General features: G+C 48.5%; 1 protein-coding gene across 1 annotated transcript in view; it reads right to left on the reverse strand.

Moving 5' to 3' along the window:
• GRIK3 (glutamate ionotropic receptor kainate type subunit 3) overlaps positions 1 to 24,073 on the reverse strand; it is a 101,605-nt gene that overhangs the window by 38,376 nt on the left and 39,156 nt on the right. The window contains exons 2-5 of the mRNA XM_085081062.1: positions 7,712 to 7,888; positions 6,663 to 6,920; positions 5,203 to 5,384; positions 1,401 to 1,454 (exon numbers count right to left, since the gene is read on the reverse strand). Coding sequence (XP_084937188.1) covers positions 1,401 to 1,454; positions 5,203 to 5,384; positions 6,663 to 6,920; positions 7,712 to 7,888 — 671 coding nt within the window. The remainder of the gene's footprint in view (positions 1 to 1,400; positions 1,455 to 5,202; positions 5,385 to 6,662; positions 6,921 to 7,711; positions 7,889 to 24,073) is intronic.

A 24,073-nucleotide genomic window follows, 5' to 3' on the forward strand; every position in this document is an offset into this window, starting at 1 on the left:
TTTTGCAGACTGCTGAGACACCCCAAAATAAGTGGAGTTCTGGGGTTCTCCCTGCAGGACTTTGGGTGTAAAAGCTGAGTGTGACAGAGAGCAGGGTGTGACAGAGAGCAGGGTGTGACAGAGAGCAGGGCTTGTCAGACATCCTCCTCCTGCTCCTCCTCCTCCTCCTCCTGTGGTGGAAAAGGCTGATGGGGCTCTTCACGCTGGAGTCAGTGAACTGTAGTCGTGCTGCCTAGCAAAATGTTGAAGCATTTCATGCCAAGTGTTGATACACTGTGCTCAGTATTGACTGGGGACCTTTTAGAAACATTCAGTATAACATAATAGACTAATTCATTAGCACCCCATGGGTCTCGTACTGGGGAAGCTGAAGCACAGGCATTGCAAGCTAGGAAAACATTGCCTTAAGGAATGACAGATTAAAATATCTTTCCCATGATATAACTGTTATTTCAGGAAAGTGGCATTAATTGTGATTGCTTATCTATTAATTTATTATAATTCCTCTTTTCCCACCTCCAGGCTGTACCTACACATGAAATGTACTCCAGGCTCAGCTGGGGCTGATTAATAGGAGGTTATCTGGGAAATGCTTAAAGCTGCCTGGAATAGATAATGGCAGCAGGGGTAATTAAAATGTCTTTTGCATTTGAAAAATAAATTTTGTAGTTTTTAAGGGTTAGTTTAGTCTGCTTCTTTTCCTAAAGGCAAAAAGATAAATTGGATTTTCAAAATCACACAAAATTCAACAGTAGAATAGACAATAGCATCTTAAATGCAGACAAAAGTGACCCTGCCAGGAAAGCCAAATGCCTCCTGGAGCTGGAGAGGAACTGACCCGTGTTTAACAGAGGGGAGTTAGTGTCAGGCTGAGTTCCCCTGCAAAATAAACCTGCAGGAGTGAAGCTTGGACCACAGCAGGGCTGCTCCTGGCTCCAGGGGGGTGCTGGGTGTTCATCCCCAGCTCTTGCTGAAATGGGGTCCCACCAAACCCTGGGTGGGGGCTGCAGCCTCACACTCCCCCTGTGCTCATTGTGAGTGTGTGGGGAGATCAAAATGACTGAGAGGGAAAATAAAACCAGAACCCACATCTGTGCACACCAGAGCTGCTCCAAAGGAGGGAAGGAAGGACTGACATCTCTCAGGCTGAGCACCCAGGCAGTGCTGCAGAGCAGATGAGCCACAGCCACATCACTGCAGTCTGACCCTGACCTGAAGCAAAGTCCAGCTCTGCTCTCTCCTCCTGCTGGGGTCCCAAAGTTCCCATTCCCTTGCATTTCCCACCCCATTGTGGTGCACACCAGGATCACACACCCACCCACCCTCCCACTCCAGCTGCCCCCTCACATTCCACCCCCATCAGCGAGTGTGCAAGGTGTGTGCACAGACAGATACTTTACCAGAGTGGTGAAGATGAAGTGGTAATATTCTGTCATCATCCCCATCGCCATAGCCTTGAGGAGAGTAGGGAAAAGAGGTTAGTAAAGGGGATACAGGAACATAACAACAGCCATGCAACATCAAACTCAGAGCTGATAGGCAAATGTGGCAGGACAGACCCTCAAACACCGGGGTTGGATTCAGGATTGATCCTGTGGAGCTGTTAAGCCATGCTCAGTCAGCAAGAGGCATGTACTCAAGTGCTGAGCTGAGCTGTGGTCCTCAAACTGTTCTGAAACAAGGCAAAGCCTCAGTGTCGAGCTCCCAGGAGGGCTGGTTGCATTTCTGGGTGACACTGGATGTCCCTCGGTGTGCTGGAACAATTTCTGGGTGGCATTGGATGTCCCTCGGTGTGCTGGAACAATTTCTGGGAGTGCCAGGACACTGTGGCACCGCTCTGTGCTCATGGGTGCAGCATCCTCCAGGGCACAGCTCTGAAAAAGGGGGTCACCTTTCCTTTTCTGACACCAATGAGCAACCTCATGTAAACCTGTGAAAATTGACCATAAAAATAGCCTGTTCTTATAGTTACAGATCTATGTAGTGGCTAAGAAGCCAGCTGAAAGAATATAATGTGTAATTCTGGGGCTCTGCATCTCCCCTTCAGCATCCATTTGTGCAGGGAGTACATGGAGCTCCTGTCCCTGAGCACTGCAGTTGGATCCTAACTCAGGGCCTGGTTTAGAACTGGGTCAGTGAAGGTGCAGGCACAAGGATGGGGAGTGGGAACATCCCCTGTCCCTCAGCCTGTGAAGATCATGGTCCTGAGGGCTCTTGGCCAGCCCAGCCCGAGATTCCCTGCCAGCCTGGACACGGAGGATGCTCCTGCAGATTGCTGGGATTTGCATAGCTGAGCACTGGAGAGAACAGACTGTCCTGGAAGATCTGTCAGAGGACAACCATGGGCTGAAGGGGCCTTTGCTGGATGACCACATCCAGGCCCTGCACAACATGGAGGAACACATTTCAGGCTGTGAGAAAGGTCACCTTGAAGCTGGTGGCTGGTGACAGGGAGATTCCCATGGGTTGGCTGTGATGCTGGCTGTGTGAGCATGTTTTCTGGAGAAAACACATGCAAGAGCACTTTAAAATCCCCACTGATGGGAAAGCAACTTCAAGTCCCGCCAGGAAATGTTTGCTTCCCTTGGTTTTTTGCTAAAATTACTAGGGCGGAATTTACCTCGGAGGAAGGAAGTGACAGTCTGAAAAGAAGTGAGATGTCAAAAAACAAGGGAAAAGGGAAGGATCTGGATTGCAAGCCTAGATACTGCAGCTCTAGAGTGTGATTTCACCCCAGGTTTCCTGCTCTGGAGGTGGCTTTTAGAAGAACTGGGGGCTGTCCCTGTGGCCACGCACCATCCTGTCACCCCACCACTGCCTGGGTGATGGATTTGGGGCTCTGTGCCATAGCTCCCTCCCTTGTGCAAGCCCTGGTTCAATGAGCTGGAGCAGGGACTGTTATCTTAGGATGGGAAGCATCAGTTAGTAATAGGAAACCAATCTGGAGCAAATAATTAGATCCCAGTTGAGGTTCTACAGCTGGATCATTCTGGCTGAGGAGCCCAGACCCGCTGACAGGAGGAAGCTCCAGCTTCCCAGCCCTGGCAGCCTGGGGCAGGATGCATCTGGGTTTCTGGAGAAATGAATAAATGATCATCCTGGTGGATAAGCCACAGGCAGTGGCCAGGATGAGAGCAGGAGCTCTGTCAGAGCTGACAGGCACAGCTGTGCCCTGCGGAGCACTGACTGCTCGGGACAAACCTGGAGTGATAACAAGGGACCAAAACCCAGGAAGGCTGGAGAATCTGGTTTAGGACAGGAAGGCCTCACAAGCAGGACTCGCTCTCTGATAGGTTTCTACAATGATTTCCTGCCTAAAAGGGCAAAATAATGGATGGTTTGTTGTCTGGTCACTCCAAGGGACCCAGGCTGGGGCAGTAGTTGGCAGTGTCATGTGTGGCTGTGCCAGCTTGTGTGGTGTTACTCAGGGATTACTAATCCATGGGGTTTTTTACTACTCCAGTTTAAAGATACTGCCCAGATGATCAGCACTGTGCTGTGGGAGCATGGAACCTTGAATCCCTGGGGATCAAGATCCTGACTGCCTCAGCCAGCACAGACTGCAGGTGCTTAAACCTATCTGTGTTATCTGAGGATGTGCAATGAAAATCAGTATCAAGGAGGGGAAGTTTTAGCACAAGTCTTGCAAGAACCTTGTTGCCATCCATGAGGCTGCACAGGGGTGACAGCAGGGCTGAGCAACTGCAGAGCTGGCTGACTGGTGTAGTGACCAAAATGTTACAAAAAGCAAATAATAGTAATAAAATATGAATACCACTGATTATGCGATAAACAAAAGGCTGGGACATCCCTCCCTTGGTTTTTTTTTGCTGTCTATTATTTGTTCTTCTACCACTGTCAAGGGAAGCAGATTCCCCTACTCCAGAAGATGTCTTTGCTCAGCTTGCACTTTCAGTGGAAAAGAGCTGTTTTACAAGTGAAGGTGCCACCTCTGGGCATGCATTTCTTGCTACAGGTGAGGAAAATACGAGGTTTCTAAGCTTCCTAATCTTCAGCATATGCAGGTCTTGGTGCACTGCTCTGAGCTTGCCCGATGTTACACACCAGAGTGGCCAGGCATGCAGACACCAGTCAGGCTGTGGTTTGGGTCTCTGCACTCTCCCAGACTCTCAAAATACTTCACAGTATTTCCCTGAGTAAAAATACATTGTGTAATATTGCCAAGCTGAAATCCATGGCTTCAGGTCCTGACAAAAACCCAACACACACACACATACACACAAACCCAGCCAGAAGGACTTAAAGAGACTTGTCTCCCCTGGTCCCCCCTCTCCTCCATCTTCCTCACTCTGCACCGGCAGTGATGAGCCGAGCAGATGGCACAATAAACTATAATAAACTGCATAATAAGTGAGCAGCACCAAACACAACCAGCAAGGGAAAATAACTGGCAGGAGACAATAAGCCCCTTCTATTGCTTCCCATAATAATCCCTCCCAGGCTTTCTGAGTTCTCTGAGCACTTCCCTTCATTCTGCATCAGGCAGGCTGCAGGAGAAGGCTCTTGCCTTGTGCTTGCTTTCTCATCCCTTGGGGGATTTATTTAATCTGTGTGGTGGTGTCGTGCTGGGCTGATAGGAGCAACACTTCCACCAGCTGGTTTTTAGTATCTCTGAGCCTTTTCCTCTGCCTCGTATTGACCCTGAAACCCAAAGGCACTCGGGAATGAGGAGGAGCAGCAAGAATGCCAGTGGAGGAACCCGTGGAGGAAGAAAGGAGGGAGCCTAAATGAATGGAAAATCACTGACATCTGGCTTAAAGTCCAAGAATTGCAGACAGTGCTGGGGAAGGGACAGAGGATGCCATTCCTCCTGGCTGGGAGAGCCACAGATGCCAATCTGGATGGAGGGCAAAGAGAGGAAAGGGAAGAAGGCTGGGTCTGTGCAGCTGCAGGGAGAGCCACAGAATTGTCCAGCACTAGCCTGGTTCTCCTCCTATAACATTGTTTATTCTTACCCACAGCCACTTTTTGGTGCTTCCAGTTTTTCAGTGAAAACTCCATTTTCTGCAGAAACCCAACAGTGTCCTTGCAGGATGAACATGCTGTAGCTTTTAGTACAGCAGTGGATTGTTGCTTGTGGGAAAGCTGCACCCCAATGTGGGCTCACTCTGCAGCAGGGGCACCCCACACCCATGGGCTCCTCGGTAGCCACTTTGCTTTCCCCCCTTGCCCCCTGCTCACCTGCTTGAGGATCTGAGCTGCCATCAGGTGGCTGCAGTCGAAGATGATGCGGAATTCCCTGCCCCGCTTCATCTCCTTGAGCAGCGGCCGGGCGTCGTCGGTGTCCAGCGGGAGCTGACGGATCTTCAGGCGGATGTTGTAGCGGGATGGAGCCATGATGAGCTCCTGCAGCCTGATGAGGCCTTTGGGTGCAGCACAGAGACAAACCCACAGCGTTACAGCTCTGCCTTCCCCACCAGCTGGGCCACCAGTGCTTCCCCTGTTCCCCATGGAATGAGATCAGGACCTCCATCCCTCAAAAAACCCTTACCCATTACCAAAGGGTATCAAAGCTAAGTTGTCCCATGTCAACCATTAACCCCAGAGCAGTTGTTCTAGGACAGAATGGCTTTTCCTGGTGGTTCCCTGCCACCCCTGGAGAGAGTAGAGCTGGATGAGGTCCCTGAATTAGGTAGGAAGGGGAAAACAGCAGGTTGGTCTTAACCTCTGACACCTCTGGGATCACAAAACATTTCCTTAAGCAGATGTGCCCTTGAGAAAGGACAGGACGTGACAATCAGCTACACAACAAATTAAAATCTGCATATTTACCATGCACAGCAGCAAAAGGGAAAAATGAATGTGCTCTTGGATTTATGAGTCGCGTAGATCGTAACGGTCACTTAATCACAACTCGTAACTTCCTACTACCCTCAGAACTCATTTCTGTTTCCTGCACAAGGCAAAGAGCCATGGTGGATGCAGCTGAGCAGGGATTATTGGAATCTGGTGTTGCAAGGAGAATTTCAGCAGATGCCTATTGCAAGGGGGAAGAGAGAAACGTGTCCCTCTGCATAGTAGAAGAAACACATTAGAATATGCCGCGAAGGGAACATACTGTGACCCACATTTGAAAACAGGAATGTCAAACTGTGTTCTCATCAGCCCTCCCCTAAAGAAACCATTTGGTTTAGTGAAATTAGGTTGGACAGGCTAGCCAATGTGGCTTTTGTTTTTTTGGGGGGTCTATCTCTAGCGCTGTGCAGCACTTTGCTTTGTTTAACCATCAACAGCTTTCCTTACGTGAAGAACTTTGTCAGCTCTGTGTTACAGAATTAGCCAGAAAACAAAAAACTTTCCAGAGCTGCTTTTGGTTTTGGCTGGGAACTGCTCCCTCCATGGCAGCTGCGGACAGAGGCTTTGCTGGTGCAGAAGGGCACCACAATCCCAAAAGAGCCAGGCTGAGATGGTCACCCCATGTCAATGAACAACTCATTGCCAGCTCATGGGGCTGAGAGCTTGCTGAGAGCTTTGTGAATTAAATGCTTAGAAAGATCCCAGGGCCTCCCACAGCAGTGCCCAGAGCTCCTGGGAACCCTTCACTGTATAGGGCATCATTTAGCCCTCGAGTGGGTTCATTAGGAAAGTTCCCAGAACAGAAAATCTCTGTGATTCCTTCTTTAAGCTCCTCCTTTACCCACCTGTGCTGTCGTCATAAACCACCGTGGCTGACCTCCATTTCAGATACTGCACCAGGTCCAGGATGGCGTGGCTCAGGGAAGCATAATCAGGATACAGGTTGACATAGAAAGTGTCCTTGTTATCCAAAGGGTGATGCTTCCATCGGAGCTGTATGTGGGGAACTTCCAGGGCATTGCAGATCGACTGGACAGCGTTGGTGCAGGAGCCTTGGGAAGGTCCGAATATTGCCACGACCCCCAGAGCGAGCTGGTCACAGGCTGCAGGGGGAAGGGAGGGATGTGGTCAGCCAAGCCTGGAGGGGGCTAAGCGTGGGGCAGCCCTGGGCACAGCCCTGGACTGGGCAGTGGGTGGACAGACACTTCTGGGCACTGAGCCACTTCTGATATTGGGTAATTACAGCAGTGATGAGGCACAGGGAAAGGAGGAATTGGGGCAGGTGGGTCTGGACTGCTGGGTACACAGAGGAATCCCAGGCTCCTCTGAGGGAGCCTCCACCACAAAACAATCTGAAAAGGGACAGAGGGTCACTGGGCTGGCTGGGAGCAGATAGCTCCCTCCTGGTGATGTCCCTCCAATAGCTGCCAGCTCAGGCAGCAGGTTTCCTTTCTCCCCAGCCAGAATCAAACTCCACAAGCCCTCAGGTCACCAGCTTGCAGCCTTTGCTGTGCAGTCCCTCCCCTTCAGCAATTCAAGCGTGCTGTTGTTATCCAGTAATCAAAAGTGACTGTTATTAAGAGAACAGAACATCCACACGATGGATGTGAGCACTGCCAAGGATACAGTGACACAAACACAGGCATGGCCTCCAGACCTTCACTCAGGATTAGAGCAAATGCTGAAAGGAGTTTTGTGAGGTTTGCAGAGCGAAAAAAGGTAGTTGTTCCCCTTGTATTAAAATGCCTCTGGAAGGTCAGCTCTGGCAGGAGTTCTCATCCAGATCACTGGTGAGAGTAGGACAGAACAAGCTGCTGGGTCTCCGGTGAAACCAGACCTTTCTTACGCTGAATAAATGGTCACAAAGCTGCTCAGAAGTTCACTCTGCTCTTACCTTTCTTAGTTGCTTCAAAGCTGTCGTGGAAGTGTATCCTCTGGATGTCATAGGTTAGGGTTGTGTTGGGCAACAGAGTTCTGTTCCTGTTAATGATGTTGGCGGAGAATCGGAAGGCTTGTTCCTCGGCACTCATCACCTGCGTGTTGGGGCCGTCTGCGTACTCAAAGATTCCTCCTGCAAGACAAAAATAATCCACCTTTGAGCCATGGTTTGTTTCACCAACTTATGCAGCAAGGGTGAGAATACTCTAGGAACGTTTGCAGGTGGAGCAGGGCTTGCTTGAGGACTTGTGCTGTGCTGAAATAAAGATAGGAAGATGTGGGTTTTTCTTATATCCTGGTCTATGAGAATGTTCTGGGTGGCAGCTTTGTGGGGCAATAAGAGGTGGTTTAAAGTCCTGGAATATTTTTATGAGCCAGATGAGTGGCTTCCCATAAATCTTTAGGACCAGACCTCGGGAAGTGGCCAGGCTTCTGGCCCAGCTGCAGGGAGGCTCCAGGTCTGTGCTCTGAGGAGTGTCTGGGTACAAAGCTGGCACTGCCCTCCTCTTGAAATCCTCCTGCCTCATCACCCACCTCTTCTCCTTGCACAGGAGATGTGCAGGGCAGTGCTGCTGATGCCTATTTTTAGTGCCATTTTCAGTGCCCTTCCCCCTTTTGTATTGTTCCTCATGTTTAGTCCTCCAAATTCTTAATTCAGACCAGCAGAGACTTCTGGATTTGCCTACCCTACAGCTCCTCTGCTCAGTAATGCACATCTCGGATGCAGCTTTCCCGTGTTCAAAAGTTGTTAATGCCATTACACCTCCCCAAGGGCAACAAGCTCATGTCACAGCATCGCTGGGTTTCTTGGCTCTGTGTCTGTGAGTCTTGTCCTCAGTTCCCACTGACAGCCACTCTAATTGGAGTGACTTGGTGTGGGTTATGTAACGACGTGTCCTTGTCTCTGAGATGCAGAAACCACCCTGCTCCCCTCGTGGAACCATGGAAAGACACAAACCTGGCTCGATCTTATTCAAAAGTAAATCAAAATAATTAATGGATGAGCGAGAAAGCAAGTACAATTGGTAACAGATGGTCTCGGGGTTCATTAGCAGAAGGGAAATCTTCCTCTTCAATTTAAGATAGTCCTCAAATGTTTTGTTGTAGACAGCAGATGTCTGCTCAGCCCTCCTGGCTTTCAGGCAATGGCATGAGTCCTTCTCCAGGAGCCAGAGCACATTTTCTATAGTTTTGTGGCAGTTTGGTGTTAGCCAGGAGTGCCAGTTTGGCTAGAGCCAAGCTGACAACTTTGCTGATGGTTGTGTTCTGAGTGTCCTTCCAGGAATGTGACCAGAGCCATGGGCTGGGCAAAGCACAGGAGTGATGGCTGGAGATGTTCTCAGCAAGGAAGCAGAAGGACTTGCAAAAGGCCTCTGATTTTCTGCTCCCATTGATTGTGACAAGTCCAGTCCCTCCTCTTCCTCTGCAGGCTTTGTGGATCCGTGTCCCCAGTTGTGAAGTGAGTGTGGGAATTAATTTACATTTATAGACATGAAAAAGTTTGAGCTGTTCCCTGCATGTGTCTGCTAGGAAAAAACACTGAACTCGGTGCTAATTTTGGTAATAGGCAGTAGAATAAAGAAAAAGAGGCTGAATGCTCATTCTGGAGCCTCATTTCTGTCTCACGTGATTTTCAGCCAGTCACTCATGGGCAGGTTTACCATCCAGAACGCTGAGCAGCGTAGGCAGGAGTGTAGCAGAATTGTCCACGTGCCTCATTCTCACTGGATCATGCCAAAACATTTGGGTTTTGACTGGTGTAAAAAAAATTATTCATCCACATCAAAGTTTGCACATGCTGGCAGCTCACTTTAAATTTCTTAAGGCAGAAGAAAGTTCATGCACAATGTTACATCAGACACAATAAATAAAACTAAAGTGAGCATGAGGTTCACCCCTGTCTTTCTGTTCAAAGCTTCAGTGTCCAGACTGTTTAGCAAGGGATTTTTTGTTTTTCAGCATCATCCTGAAGTGATAACTGGTTCATGTTACATTGATTATCCACTAGCTGGCATTAGGCTTTCTCCCAGCCCAGTGCTTTCAGGGCTGTGTTGGAGCATGTCTTATTATGAGAGAATATAGAAGGGTTGGGTATGTGGATTATTGGTGTTTGATCCTAAATAAATTCCCATTCCAGACATCCAACTGGACATAATAGGCTTTTTGACAGGAAAGAATTTTCTGTGCAGCCACCCAGTACCTTGAATTCAGGACCAACAGGCAGAAGGGGTGTGTTTCCATGTACTTCCCATTGCTGGGAGCACACCAGGAACTCACTGGGATATTGGGAATCTCCCACAGTTGCTGAGGGCAGCCACAGGCTGGTTTTTGCTCAGAAACTGGGGAGATTGGGAGCACCTGATATCAGATCTGCACTGCCAGCAGAGCACATCCCATGGGATCCTCACATCCCACACTCCCATCCCTCTTGGCTGGTGCAACACTCCTCCAGAAATGTTCATCCCCATCATTATTTAAAGAGCCTAATAACTGGCTTGAAACAGCTGATTAATGCATAATCTTCATCATGATTACACAGCATAACTGGCATTAATTTGCAAAGCCAGCTAATTATGAAAATAATTGTTGCAGCTCTTCCATTTGAGCAAAATGGAGACGCTCAGCTCGTGGCATTGAGAGAGTCAGGGATGTGACATCAGCTGGCTGATGGCTGGGCTGGGGGACCCTAGGGACCCTCAGGAGTTCCTTTAGGGTTGCTGTCTCTCTCAAAACCCCTGCCCTGTTTTTGAAGCTAGTTCCAATGTCTTGGAGATGCTGCTCTCTGGTTCTCATGCCTTTCCCAGTATTTCGTGTCTGTGCAGGTCTCAGCTTCTCATTCCTTCTTTCTTTCCCTCCTCCGGCTTGGCAGAGAGATAAAAGATGGTCGTGACAAGGTCTGTCACGCTTTGTGACATCCTCCTGAGGTTCGTGAGAGGATTTGCTGCCTGATTTATCTGCGCTGTTCCTTGACCAGTCAATACAGCCTGTGGATTTCCCACTGCAGCTCCACGTGCTGTTCAACACATGCTGAAGTTTATCAATTCAGGCTGACTTTGTTTGCACAGATATTTCTCCCTGGAAACCTTCTTTTTATGTCATGTTTGTAGTGCCTTTGGTGCAGTGGGATCTGGGACTGGGAGTCAGCCTTGGAGGAGATCCTCACACAAGCTGTCGATGAAGGCTTTCGACCCTTATCACTTATTTTTACATATTTTTTGATGAAGTCATCCATTATTATATCTGACTTCTTGGATTTTAAAATCAATCCCAGGCAGGTTAAATAATTATTCAGTTGTCTTTTACTCTTAAAGCAGACTAATTGCTCTCTGGAGAATGCCAGCCGGCATATGGGAAAACACACTAATTACAATCAGCTTCATGTCTGACTGTTTTGTGTTATTTTATTTGATGACCTCGACGTTGCTGCTAAGGTGGGGAGATTTTGCAATGAGATTCCAAAGCAAATGCCTGAAACTTCCCTGTGGGTTTAGACCAGAGGAGCAATAGTGGAGTCAGGCTGGAGGAAGGAATCTGGCTCAGCAAAAGGGAAATTTGGCTGCAAACCACAGAGAGTGGTTTGAGAGAGACCAGAGACCAGAGACCAGAGAGTCTCACTCAGAGTAGCAGAATTTGAGTAGCAGAACTTCAGGGTGAAACCTGGATCCCACAGAACACCTAAAATCCCATGGATGACAATCAGAACAGGCCCAGGTCTTGTCTGCATCCAGCCAAAACTGCACTGCATTTCTCTGTACCCCAGGGATGGTGCTGGAAGACTTTGGGAATGGCCCAGGATGGAGGTGGGAAAACACCTGGAGAATGGGCTGGGAACCTCCTTCCACAGCCCCAGTGATCCCAGGCCTTGGCTGCATGGGCTCAGTGCCAGCGCAGTTATTTTTAGCTTTGTCAAGAGCTAAGTCGAGAAAGTCAAAGTATTTTAGGTTTTCATTTCTCCCCTCTTTTGCTTTTTCACCAAAACAAACAGCCTCATTCTCGGAAAGAAAATTCCAACAGCCCTCAGCGTGTGGTGTGATCTCTTATCTTCTACTCCTTATAAATCACGGAGTTATTTAGCTTTGAAGAACAACTATTTCTGATAACACTTTTCTCTCCCCCGCTGACAGTGTTGTTCACACATTTAGACAGCTCTGACAGCCTCTTTCCATGTGACATCCGGGAAGAAATACCTGGTTTGAGACAGCTCTTCCCGAGGATGGAGCCAGCAGAGCTCCTCAGGGACACAGGAGCTGCTGCTCCCTCTCACAGCCCTTCCGTGCCCAGAGCTGTACTTTGTGTGGCTTTTTTCTCTGAGCTTATAAAATGTTTTTCCTGTTGCCTTCTGGGGCATGGGATTTGCCCTCTTCTGAGGACAAATCACTCTGTTTTGGGGACAGTATTAGCAAATGGGCTGATCAGGACAGGTACAGAGAATTTAGTGTACACAGGATGCTGCTCCACAAGTCCCCGAGGCAGAGAATGGAGAGTCTGTGGAGAGTTTTTCTCACAGAAAAATTTCCCCCAGGAAGGCTTGGAGAACCTGGCACTGCTGCTTGGCTGACAAGTCCAGTGGGGAGAACCTCACTGTCATGGCCCAGGTCCCCCAGGATCTGTTGTTTATACAGCAGCATTATATAGAGAAATGAGATAACACTGCTGGGAAGTGAAAGAAAGCTCCCAGGAGCGCAAGATTGTGACTGGGAATGAACCTTCAACTCCCAGAGCTTGCCCATCCTGGGGGACTGTGGCAGTCTCAGGTGCAATAGCAAGGATGCAGAGAGAGCAGCAAAATCCAGAAGGCAATAAATATCACCAAAGCAAAAAGGGAAAGCAATGACAGATTTATTCACAAGTAATCTCTCCTTGCACCTTCCCCCAAGGAACTGCTACTGTGAAATGTTCCATGAGGATGCTCCAGGGAGCTGCTCCTGTGCTCAGCCTGGCATGGAGCAGAGCCCCTGGGTCTGCTGTCGATGCCAGCTGGTCACCCTGAAGAGAAAAAAACCCACCCTATAAACTGATGGGTGAGGAGGGCAGGGAGCTCCCACCCTTCCTTGCTGTTCTTGGGAAGTCCATGCAGCCAGAGAGTTGCAGTGGATCCCACAGGCTCCATCCAGCCCTACGTGTCATCTAGCATCCCAGGATGTGCCCTGCAGCAGGACTAAGGAGCCGCTCCATGCCAAGGCAGTGAGCACAACTTGCAAACTGATTGAAACAAACCTTCTGGGAAGGAGCCGAAAATAATTCCCGCGGTCTGTCCGTGGGTTTTCAGTTTTGACAGAGTGGCAGGATCTGAGTCCCTGTCCCCTTCAACTGCTGCTGATCATGCACTGGCCCTGTCACTTCAGCGTGGCACTGCTTAATGTGATGCAGCACAGCCACGGATCCAAAGCAATTTCAGGCTTCATCAACACGCATCACGCAAGAGAGCCCAGCGCAGGGCTCGGCGGCTCTGGGGCTGAGCTGCCCTGCCCACGGGAGCTCCTGGCTCTGGATGCTGATTGCTAAAAACCCAGGAGCAGGATCTGCCTGGAACGAGGGAGAGGATTAACCTCAGCGCCGGTGTGTCTGGATCGCTTACGCTCACACGCTGCCCGCGTTCACTGCGCGTCTCTTTTGTGTAAATTAAAAAGGCACCAGCCTGTCCCTGAGCTGCTCCCACCCTGGCAGCTTCCCTGGCTCTGAGGACCGAGGCATTTCCACCTGTTTTTTCCCCAGTTTCGTGCTGCCTCCATGGGCTGATGAAGCCCATGGCATACCTGCCTACCCAAGAGCTTTCCCCATGCCCACAATACCCTACGGAGAGGTGGAGCCAAGCAGGGGCTGAGTGCAGCTCCTCTGGACTTCGGTTTGGGTGTTCCTGAGCTTCCCAGCACACCTGACTGGATTTGCTCCCCAACACCCTTGGGAAGAGGCAGGACATGGAGCCTCAATGCCCTGTGGGCGCAGAGGAGGGACAGGGACAGTGGCATGGCCAATAACCCTGGTGTCCAGGAGCTCACTGTCCCCAAACACCCTCAAACATGACAAGGAACATTTCCATTTCAGCTGCTCTGACCTTGCATCACGGGGCCAAACATGAGAGGGAACAGTCCTGCTGTCACCTCCCTGCCACAGCCCTCCACACTGGTCACTCTGAGGGTGTCCTGGGGACCCCACAGCAGCTGGTGGAGGAGCTGATGGCCACAGACACATTCCCAGTGCCTCTGCGATTCCACCACATGGTGTAGCAGGAGGAAGAGCCAGGTACTTGCTGAGTAATGCCAAGAAAATTAATTCAACCAGAAAATCAGATACGCAAAGCGCTAGTGTGTCCCACGAGGAGGGATTTCCCACCTGCCAGGACAGAAATCCCGTCACAGCAGGTCGATCCATTCCCAGGAGATGGTGTCTCCTTCTTTTCTCATTTTGGTATTGAATATGCAAAATCCCATTTCATTTGCTCTGAATTAGGCACTTCATGTCACAGGGGGTGACATTCTTCTATGTATAAGCTGCTTAACAGATGAGCAGTCAAGTAGCAAAGCAATACATTATTAATGCTTCTGGTTAAATTAACTGATTAAAACCACTGGAGCTAAAATGTATGTATCAGCACTTTACTCGCACTAAACGAGGAATTAATGGAACATGGCAGGTTGTGTTTTTAATGAACAGCAGACAGGGAAGGTCTGGAAAGGTTTGTCACCTCCCCTAGGGATGACCTGTTGCATCCTCAGCTGGACGCCGGCGCTGCTCATCCCCACGGGCGCAGCAGAACAGGCTGTGGCTCCTAGAAACAACCTTCTCATTGCAAACCCTCCTCGTTCGGCCTAATTGGCAGCGTTTCCTGTGCCATGCTTTGAACAAGCTGTTCTGGTGTTGCACGTTTGACATCTGAGGAAGAGCGTTTACCGCAGCGGCGGAGCGTAACCCCGACCAAGGGAGCGGATCAAAGCGCTAATCTGAGATCAAAAGCCTTCAGCGGTGCTACAGCAGAAGTAAATTAAGTTAGCAACAGATTTCTTAATGATATTTAAATTTCTAATTTGCATAATACATGATTAAAATGAAATGGGCTTTTTTTCTTTTTTTTTTTTTTAAGCCGGCTCAATTAATTAAAAAAAAAAAAAGAAAGAAAGCAGCATCGTAATCTCAGAGGAACAGATTCCCGTCAAGATAAAGGCAAGGAAAATGCCACGAAACTTTAATTCAGCTCACAGGAAATGCAAATCTCCACAAGTCACAAGGAGTTGCAGTCTGAGAACTCCCTGAGGGGCAGATCTCCTTTTGACACCCAGTCCCTCCATTGCCCTCAGCAGGGCTTCCCCAGGCTCTAAGTGGTTTATTTCTCTATGAAATAAATCTGAGAAATAAAATAATCTCTCTGAAATAAATATGAGATCTGCCAGCTTTGGGCTACTCCTGCTTGTCTTGCCCTCCCTATGGGACACCTCACCAAGTACTTGAGCTTCCTGGGATTAATTACCAGTTCAGATTTGTGTGTGAGCTGCCACAGAATTAAACTGTGGTGTCAATTCCAGCCTCTGCTCTCTGCCACCCCACTGCCAGGGAAGGGCAGCTGGGCTGGACTGTGCCACCAGCCCTGGTCACCCCCACGGCCATCCCTGCCCTCCTGCTCCTCCCAAAACCTCACTGAAACAGTCTAAACTCAAAGCAGATGTGTCCCAGCAATCACCGATGGCTGGATAAATCAGGCACACTCAAATGTCACTTTTATGGTGGTGCTTTGGGCTGTGAGCACGTGTTACACTGAGATATATGGGAGAAAAAAAAGGGGTTGAAAGCTTCAAATTATTGCAGATCTGTAATTCAGGGTTGAGGTGATGCAGCTGGAAGTGTATTTTCCGTGGTGTTTTATTGCCCTGTGGGGGATCTGGGGTGTCCATTGGGGCACAGCTCAGGTGAGGTACAGAGCAGGGAGCGAAACCACACTGAAATATAAATCTCAGCTCCTGCCAGGACTGACCAGTCTTGTAACAAAGCCTGCAGGGTAATAAAATACTCTGGATTTGTCTTTGCTGTGTGCTGGAGAGCTCAGGGCTGACCCTGTGTCCCACACTCCTCAGTCTGAGGCTTCCCACCCAGCTGAGCTCCCACTGTGATCAAGCAATTGTTCTTCCCATTCATCCCAGTGAAAAGTGGGTCTGACTGATTAATTTGTGAAAATTCACTGTAAACGGAATTCAGGGTGTTGGAAACCAAAACAACTTTTCTGGGGAAAAAATTGCCTTCCCAGGTAAACTGGATTGTGCAAATCTCTGGGCTTTGCACTGAGAGAGCCCATTGGCCACACACAGACCTGCCAGACTGAATTAAAATGCCAATTATTGCATGTTAATTAAATTCTTCTCCAATATTCATTGCTAAGACCCAGCTAATAAATGTTAAATACCCACCTGGCATGTGGCATATATTAGACTTTAAAAACCTACATTAAATCCTGTTCTCCATCCACAGTGTAGCCAAACAACAACAGTCAACTGCTTGTTTCTCACTCCTGCATTGATGCTTCCAAAAACTGGGGCCTTGACTAAGATGATGCATTGAATGGCAAATGCAGTTCTGCAAATATTATGACATATTGTTTGTCATCTGCCCTAAATATTGAACAGTTCCATTTTACAAGATTTTTGTGCCACATGCTGAGTATTTGCTCCTGATAGATGTTAAATTTGACTGATGGAATGGATTCCCTTGAGGAGCTGACAGTCCCAAAGCCTTGTCAGGATCTTTGCTGTTGGCATCTTCTGTTTAAAAGAAAGCAGAGAAGGAAAAAAAAAACCCACAGAGTGCCCTGGGAAAATTGTTTCAACTTAATCCCATCTCCTCTGCCCAGAAAATCCTTTTTGTAGGAAGAGATCAAAGGTCTGTAATAGATTTCAACAGGTCTCCAGGAAGTGTGGGATGCAGGGAGAGCAAGGGGGATTGACCTGCTCCTCCTGCTGCTGGTGCTTGGGGCAGCCAGAGGTGTAATTGGGAGATTCAGAGACAGATTTTGCCTTTTCCTCATCCTGTTTTAATCTTTTAATGTTGTTAAGCAGAGGGAAAAACCAGACTTTGCCAGGATGTGGTGCTTGCTGGGCACAGGAGGTGGGGGGAGCATGGGGGCTGCACTGGGAGCTGTGAGAATAAAAGCTCAAAATTTTTTACAAACTCCTTCCCAATCTACCTTGGCTGAAATCTTTCATGGCGGGAAAGATCTGCCTGGGGTGGGCATTTTGTAAACCTGAGATGTTCAATAAATTTTATGAATGGTTATTTTCCCTCTCTTTGTTTTTACCCCTCCTCCCCCACCCTTTCTTAATTTTCAACTCTGAATGCCCAGGGTAATTGCAGCTGAAAGATTTGCTGGCTTAAAAGCAGCACTTTATTCCAGGGAACGAAAGGAAAAAAAGGGAATGACAAAAGGATCTGCTCTGAAAAATGCTTTCATTATTTTCCTGTCATCTGTACTCTTGGTTTACAAACAGCCACACACAGAGCAGGGGATGCAAAAGGACGTGCTGGACCTGCCTGGCAGCACGGCTCCAAAGGAATTCCACATCTCCTAAATGATCACAACCAGCTATTAAAAATCTATTCTGTCTCACAGAGGAACAGGCTGCCCACAGAGGAGCTGTGCTGGCTGAGCACGTCACTGCCCTGGGCTGGGGAGGGTGGCATGGGGTCTCTGTCACCTGCTGGGTGCCCTGCCTGCTGCCAGCCACTCTGCCAGCCTGCCCTGGTGTGGGTTTACCTTGTTCTGCCTCTCTGCAGGGTCAGGGCTGGGTGTTCCCAGCAGATTCTGATCCCACTGTGCTGAGCTCTGCTGCCATCCATGGGAAAAGGAGTTTGGATTGTGCTGTTGGAGGGGATTGGATCCAAACACCAGCCAAGCTCCAGCTGCCCCATGCTGAGCTCTGGGGAGGGCAGGACCCTGCTGTGGGACCCTGCTCTGGAGAGGTGACAAGGACCAAGTGCCATCAGCACTGTGGCAGTGCCATGGGCACCGTGACCCTGCACAGAGCTGGGGGCTGCTGCTCCAAAGGGTGATCCCATTGCCAATGATCCCACTGTCAGAATGATCCCATTGCCAGTGATCCCATTGCCAGTGATCCCATTGTCAGTGATCCCACTGTGAGAGTGATCCCATTGCCAGAATGATCCCATAGCCAATGATCTCACTGTCAGAATGATCCCACAGGAAGTGATCCCATTGTCAAAGTGATCCACTGCCAGAATGATCTCATTGCTGATGATCCCACTGCCAGAGTGATCCCATTACCAATGATCCCACTGCCAGAATGATCCCATTGCCAGAATGATCCCACTGTGAGAGTGATCCCACTTCCAGAATGATCCCATAGCCAATGATCTCACTGTCAGAATGATCCCACTGAGTGATTCCATTTCCAATGATCCCATTGCCAATGATCCCATTGTTGGAAACACACTATTGCCAATGATCTCTCTGCCAATGATCCCATTGCCAGAGGGATCCCCTTGCCAATGATCCCATTGCTAGAATGATCCCACTGCCAGAATGATCCCACTGCCAATGATCCCACTGCCAGTGGTCCCATTGCCAATGATCCCATTGCCAGTGACCCCATTATTGGAAACATAGCACTGCCAATGATCCTACTATCAGAGTGATCCCACTGTCAGAATGATCCCATAACCAATGATCCCACAACCGATGATCCCACTGCCAGAGTGATCCCATTGCCAATGATCTCACTGCCACACTGACAGAGCCGAGTGTCTCAGTAGGAACTGAACCAAGTATGTGCTAATGAAGCTGAATATTCATTATTATGACTAAACACAGTGAATCACAAATTAAAATGGGCAAATTATTAGTTGGTAGATGAGAAAAGGGGGAATTAGAAAAACATTCCAATTCTAGAGGAGGTGGAAGAGGGAAGCTTTATTAGGAGATCCAAATCCAGTTAAAACTGAGTGTTAGTCACTGTGCAGTGCTTCACACACCCTTTTGTCACCCAGGACAGTGGATGTCACCGTGCCACTGGCAGCTCTGCACTGACCTGACCCTACAACTGCTCACACCAACCCTGGAGCCTTGATGCTTTGTGGAATTCTGAGATTCATCATCATGATCACTGTTTATTTAACGCTAAGGACGCCGTTTCCTCTACTCCAGTGTTATGAATTACCAAGGATTATGTGTTCAGTGGCTTCCATTGATTCATGCAGAGCTAATTAATGGGATACATCACCCTATCATAAACATGAGCAATAACTCATGCCTCGTTAGCACCAATGAGCAAAGTGCTCCAGGGAGCAGGCAGGTCTCTGGAAGGGTTAATGGATCTACTGACTGAAGTGAAACTTCTTTTTTTCTGTAAGCGGGCTTTTTCTGCCATTTTTTTACATTTTAGGTGTGTCGGTATCTCCTTTGTAATGGTATGAACTGGGAGCTGTGAACTGGGAGTAGAATGAGTTCAGTGGAAAAATGGTTTGAAGAAGCTTGGGGGAAAGGGATACTGGTGAGTGGGAGATGCAAAAGGAGCTGAGCATGCAGTTGAGCTGAATTTGACTTTAATTAAAAAACATATTGAAGGAAGAGATTGCTGACAGGAAAACTGAGGAGTGAAGGGTTCCTATTTCCCACCCTATTTATAAATCAGTGAACACGAGCTGGCATCCTCCTCTCCCAAGGGCTGTACAGTAAGCAGATTGTCTGGGGGGAAACCACATGAAGTTGGGTAAAACAATCCTCCTCCTCTTCCTCCCGTGTGTGGGATGAGCAGCCAAGGAACAATCCCATGGGGGTCACTGCTTCGTGCCTGGACCACCATCAGAATCAGGGACAGCATCCCTGAATTGCCTCCCATTTACAGGTAACTGCTGCAGAACTTGAGTAATACCTTCAGTTTCAGAGTTAAGTGACAGAAAACAAGATTAATAAGTAGAGCAGCCCATGTGAAAGCAAACGTGGAGAGGATGCTGCAGACACCCCCTGCTGCAGCGCTGAGCCGCTGGGTTATGCAGCACTTTCTTCTTGAGGCGTGTAATATATTTAAAGGCTATTTGGGAAAGATGCTTCTGGCATCTTCTGGCCCAGCAGTAAGTGGGACTGTGCTGGGCAGCAGCACGTGAATCTGATTAGATGAAGTGTCGGGTCACTGCCACTTGTCCTCTGCAAAATCCAGAATTAAGCTGCTGCAAACATGTGAGTCTCAGTAATGCCCCAGAAAAGGGGCTGGACAAGGGTTATGGGGGTTCCAAATCGCAGCCTCCTGCCCTGAGCTGTGCTCTCCTACAGCTGCTATTGACCTCAGAGACTCTGCCAGGGTGAGTTCCCCTGCTTTGTGGGATTCCCTTGGCTAAAATCAACCAGTAACATCTTGGGGCTGTGATAATGAGGCAGCACTGGGAGTCAGTGGTGGCATTCCTGCTCCTGCAGTGGCCCTTGCTGCTGAAATGTAAAAACAATGCAGAAAAGATCTGAAACTAAACCATGAAGTGACATCCTTGCACCCCTCACTGCTGCCCCTGTCTTTGGAGCAGAAGAGAGGCAGCTAAGGTCCCCCTTAGCCCCAAGCCTTGGAGGTGACCTTGCTTTTTCCAGAGCAGGGAGCAGTGTGGATCTCCAGGCTTTGCTCAGCTCCCTCTTGGGCAAACACTTCCAAGAAATGCAGTGTGAATTATTTTACTTCTTAAATACTGTTTATGGAAATACTTCAAGGCCTGACCTGAGTCACGTCTCACCAGACAATGAGTTGGGATAACCCAACCCGCTTAGTGCTTCGCTCAGCTTTGTAGTAGAAAGAGAATCCTACAGCTTTATAGTGCAAAGAGAAAAGCCAGGCACCAGCTAGAAGGCAAGGGGAGGAGGGATGTGACTTTTAGAGCTTGCAGGCAGTAGGATTAAGACCCAGGAAGATGATTTTTTGCTCAGGATTAGCAGTGGTTTGGGTGCCCTGGCTCAGTGGGGATCCTCTCCCTCCTGGTAGTGCTGGCCGGAGCTCTGGGCATTATCCTTTCCCATCTAGCACTAATAAAGTGCTTCTACCCCAATAAACAGGAGTTAATTTCAGTGCATTCGAGCTCTCTGCTCAGTTTTGTGGATCTGGGAGGCTCTTCCCAAAGCGTTCATGCTGAACTAACAAATTTTTATTAATGCTTTCAAATGGAGATGAAAATGATGTGTTATCTCAGAGATGTCAGGCTTGATGAAACCAAAAATCCCACAGCTTCAACCTCTGCTCCTCCTGCTTTGTGTAGCTGAGTCTTAATGCTGTAATGATCCTGCAGTCCCCTCGGAGATGAACACAGAAACCCTGACTGGATTAGCATGCAGAACTGTTTATTCCAACTGGGCTTCCTTTGCTCACAGGAGCTGCTCTGAACTTCATTCATTAATGCTGCTAAAACAGCTGAATGGGTTTGAGGCATGAGTTTCATCTTTTCCTTCTCCCCTCACCTAAAGAAAGCCAAAACTCTTTATTTCCCCCAGCAGAGTAATCCAGACACAAATCCCAGGAGCAGCCAGGTTAATCTCTTTGGTGATTGTTGCTGGTCAGTAGAATCCACTGGAAGGGTGAATATTGGGCTGGGGAGCAGGGATAACCCCACCCTATTCCTTTATCCCTTAGAGAGGGGATGGCACAGCAGTTTGGGGACAGGTGGCTTTGGCTGCTGAGGATGCCACTGCTCCTGTGTCACTTGTGGGTTTGGCTGCTCAGGAAGGGTCACAGTGATGAGTACAGCCATGTGCTTGCTTTGTCCTTTGCAGATTTTACTGTTAATAATGTTATTTTTAGCTCTCCCTCCCAGAACTCATCCAAGCAGGGACTGTTGATCTCACACAAGTGTATTTTGCTGGCAAATTTGAGACATATTCTTACGAGGTATACTGCATGAATACACAAAACTTATTTTTTCCTTGGGAGTTCTTTGAATAATCCCTGCTTTGAAATGCTGAAACAAAGATACACAAAGGTCTGGCTCTGCAGGAGGAGTTAAGTGAAAGGTCACAGGCAGCACATGGGGGTTGTCTGTGGAGCTAAAGGGATAAACACAGATGCCTTTCTGAACTTCTCTCCCCCTCTTGCTGCTCCCCAATGGAAACACTTCTCCAGTGGAAGAGGGGAGACTTTTCTCTCTTCTGAATCTTTCTGCAAATTTTCATTTTTAAATTGGCACCAGACGCTAATAACTGTGCCTTTTCCTGGCTTAATAACAAGGAATCTTCCCAATGTCAAAGCAGCATTAGAACCGATGGGGCCAATTCACTCCCTGGGTTTTCCTGTGACCTTTCAAGTCTGCACAGAGCTACACTTTGTATAAATAGACTAAAATAATAGTGAAGGATGTGGGTTGGTTCTTTAGTTTAGAAGCAAAAAAGGCTTTGCTTAGGTAAACACAGCAAGTGAGCGCAGAAAGGTCAGAAACTGAGCCCTGTAGCCAGGGCTGGAATGGAAACCTGAGCTGCTCTCTTGGAGTCTCCTCAGCACACCAGAAGAGCCCTGGGCTGTATTTTGGCTGCAGTGTGGACAGGAACCAACATCTGCTGGGCTTTGCCCCTGGTTGGGTTGCTCTGTGGCTCTTGGGGACCAAGCAGGGCTGTGCCATGGCACTGGGACAGCTCAGCTCTCCAGATGTGCAGAGAAGGAACTTGAGTTCTCCACACCTGGGAGTGTCCAAGCCAGGAGACACCTCTGCCAGGGCACAGCTGTGTCCTACTTGTGTCCCTGCTGCCTTCCTGCCTGTGCCTATTAATGAGGAGGCATTTTAGGGCAGAGCACCAGGGAGTTGGTTTAATTAGCAGGTTACGAGGTATTTGTGCTTAAATTAACTTTGGCTCCGTTTTCTTCCCATTACACAAACTCAGTTAAAACAGCAGTTCCTGGTGTAGTTCCTGATGAAGTCCTGGGCTAGAGGCTGTGCCTTCACCTCCCAAAATCCACAGGCTGGACTGAAGGTCGTGGTGTGACATTCTCCATGGGTGTATGAAAATAAACACATGCCATGGCCTTTCAGCAATTCTGTGCAGGCTTTGGGCAGGGGGGCAGAGCATAAACACAGACATAAAATGGTTGTAACATCCCACTGCTCAATGACAATATCTCGTCTAATTATGGAAAGCTGTCAGAGACATCCTCAAGAAGATATAAAATGGAAATGTAGGTGTATGGATGGATCCAGGGTGAATCCTGAGGAGACTGGGTAAAAGAAGTGGGTATTAATGAGTAGTGCAGAAACAAGGACTTGAGGAAATTCAACTGTAAAAAGATGGGCAAAAGGGATTTTCTGTATAACTAGGAAACAGCTAAAACAACAGACCAAAAGGGAGACATAAAGCTGGAAATTGGGTAATAAATCTCTGCCCTCATCAAAGAAGAGACAGTTCTATTGGAAAATAAAAATAACATTCTAGAACACAACAAAGTGGAATTTATAGTCCAATTAAAAATGCACAACTGAAAAAAACCCCAAACCTCAAATACTTTTCTTCCTACTTTAGGTACAATGCAGTTAGAGCACAGCATATGGTGGAGGCTCATCAGAAACAGCAAGGAAAGAATAGCCTGGATGTTTAATTGACTCAGGACTTGTCTCTGCCTTGGAGGAGATTTGCAAAGCCAAAGGATGCCCCAGAGCTGCTCCTTCCCCCAGTCCTGGAAGTCATTTGCTCTCCACCAGCTGAACATCTGGCCCTGGTGCTCCAGCTGAGGTTGAGAGAGCATGGAAACAGAGCCCAGGGAAGGGTTTGCAGGGGATAGCTGCACTGTATTTCCAAAACTGCCTGGAAATCTTGTAGGTTTAAACCTGATGCTTTTAGACTCCTAGAAGGTGCAGCTGGAGACAGGTGACAGGTTGGAGGTTTGAACCTGTGGTCTCACACAGGAAGCTGTGACAGGAGTCAGGAGCAGCCCTATGGATCTCATCCCCTGAGGAAATGCTGTGCCAGAGCATTAAAGTGCCTACAAACCCACTGGAACAGCCTGATGACAACAGATTGCCTCATTATAGAGCCCACAAAAACATCTTTAAGCATCATAAAAAGCAGAAGTGCAGGTCTGAGGACGAGCCTCTGACTCCCAAAGAGCATGGAAAAGGGGGAGAAACACCAATGTGCTGCACAGGACAACACATCACTCTCATCTAGCCCTGTGGGGCTTCAGTGGGGACAAAACCCCCATGTCTGGGGAGGGAGGGAGAGGAGAAAGCAAACACTGTTCCCATCACAAACCCTGAAAACTCAGGGCAGCTTTTGCATGAGCAACAAAAGCCACACTGGCCACACAAACCATCTGGAGCTCCCTGTGGGGATTCAATAAACTCCTGCAAATTGCTTCAGACATTTTCC

This window comes from Lichenostomus cassidix, chromosome 23 (genome assembly GCF_008360975.1).
Source record: "Lichenostomus cassidix isolate B80296 chromosome 23, HeHo_3.0, whole genome shotgun sequence".
Lineage (NCBI taxonomy): Eukaryota > Metazoa > Chordata > Aves > Passeriformes > Meliphagidae > Lichenostomus > Lichenostomus cassidix.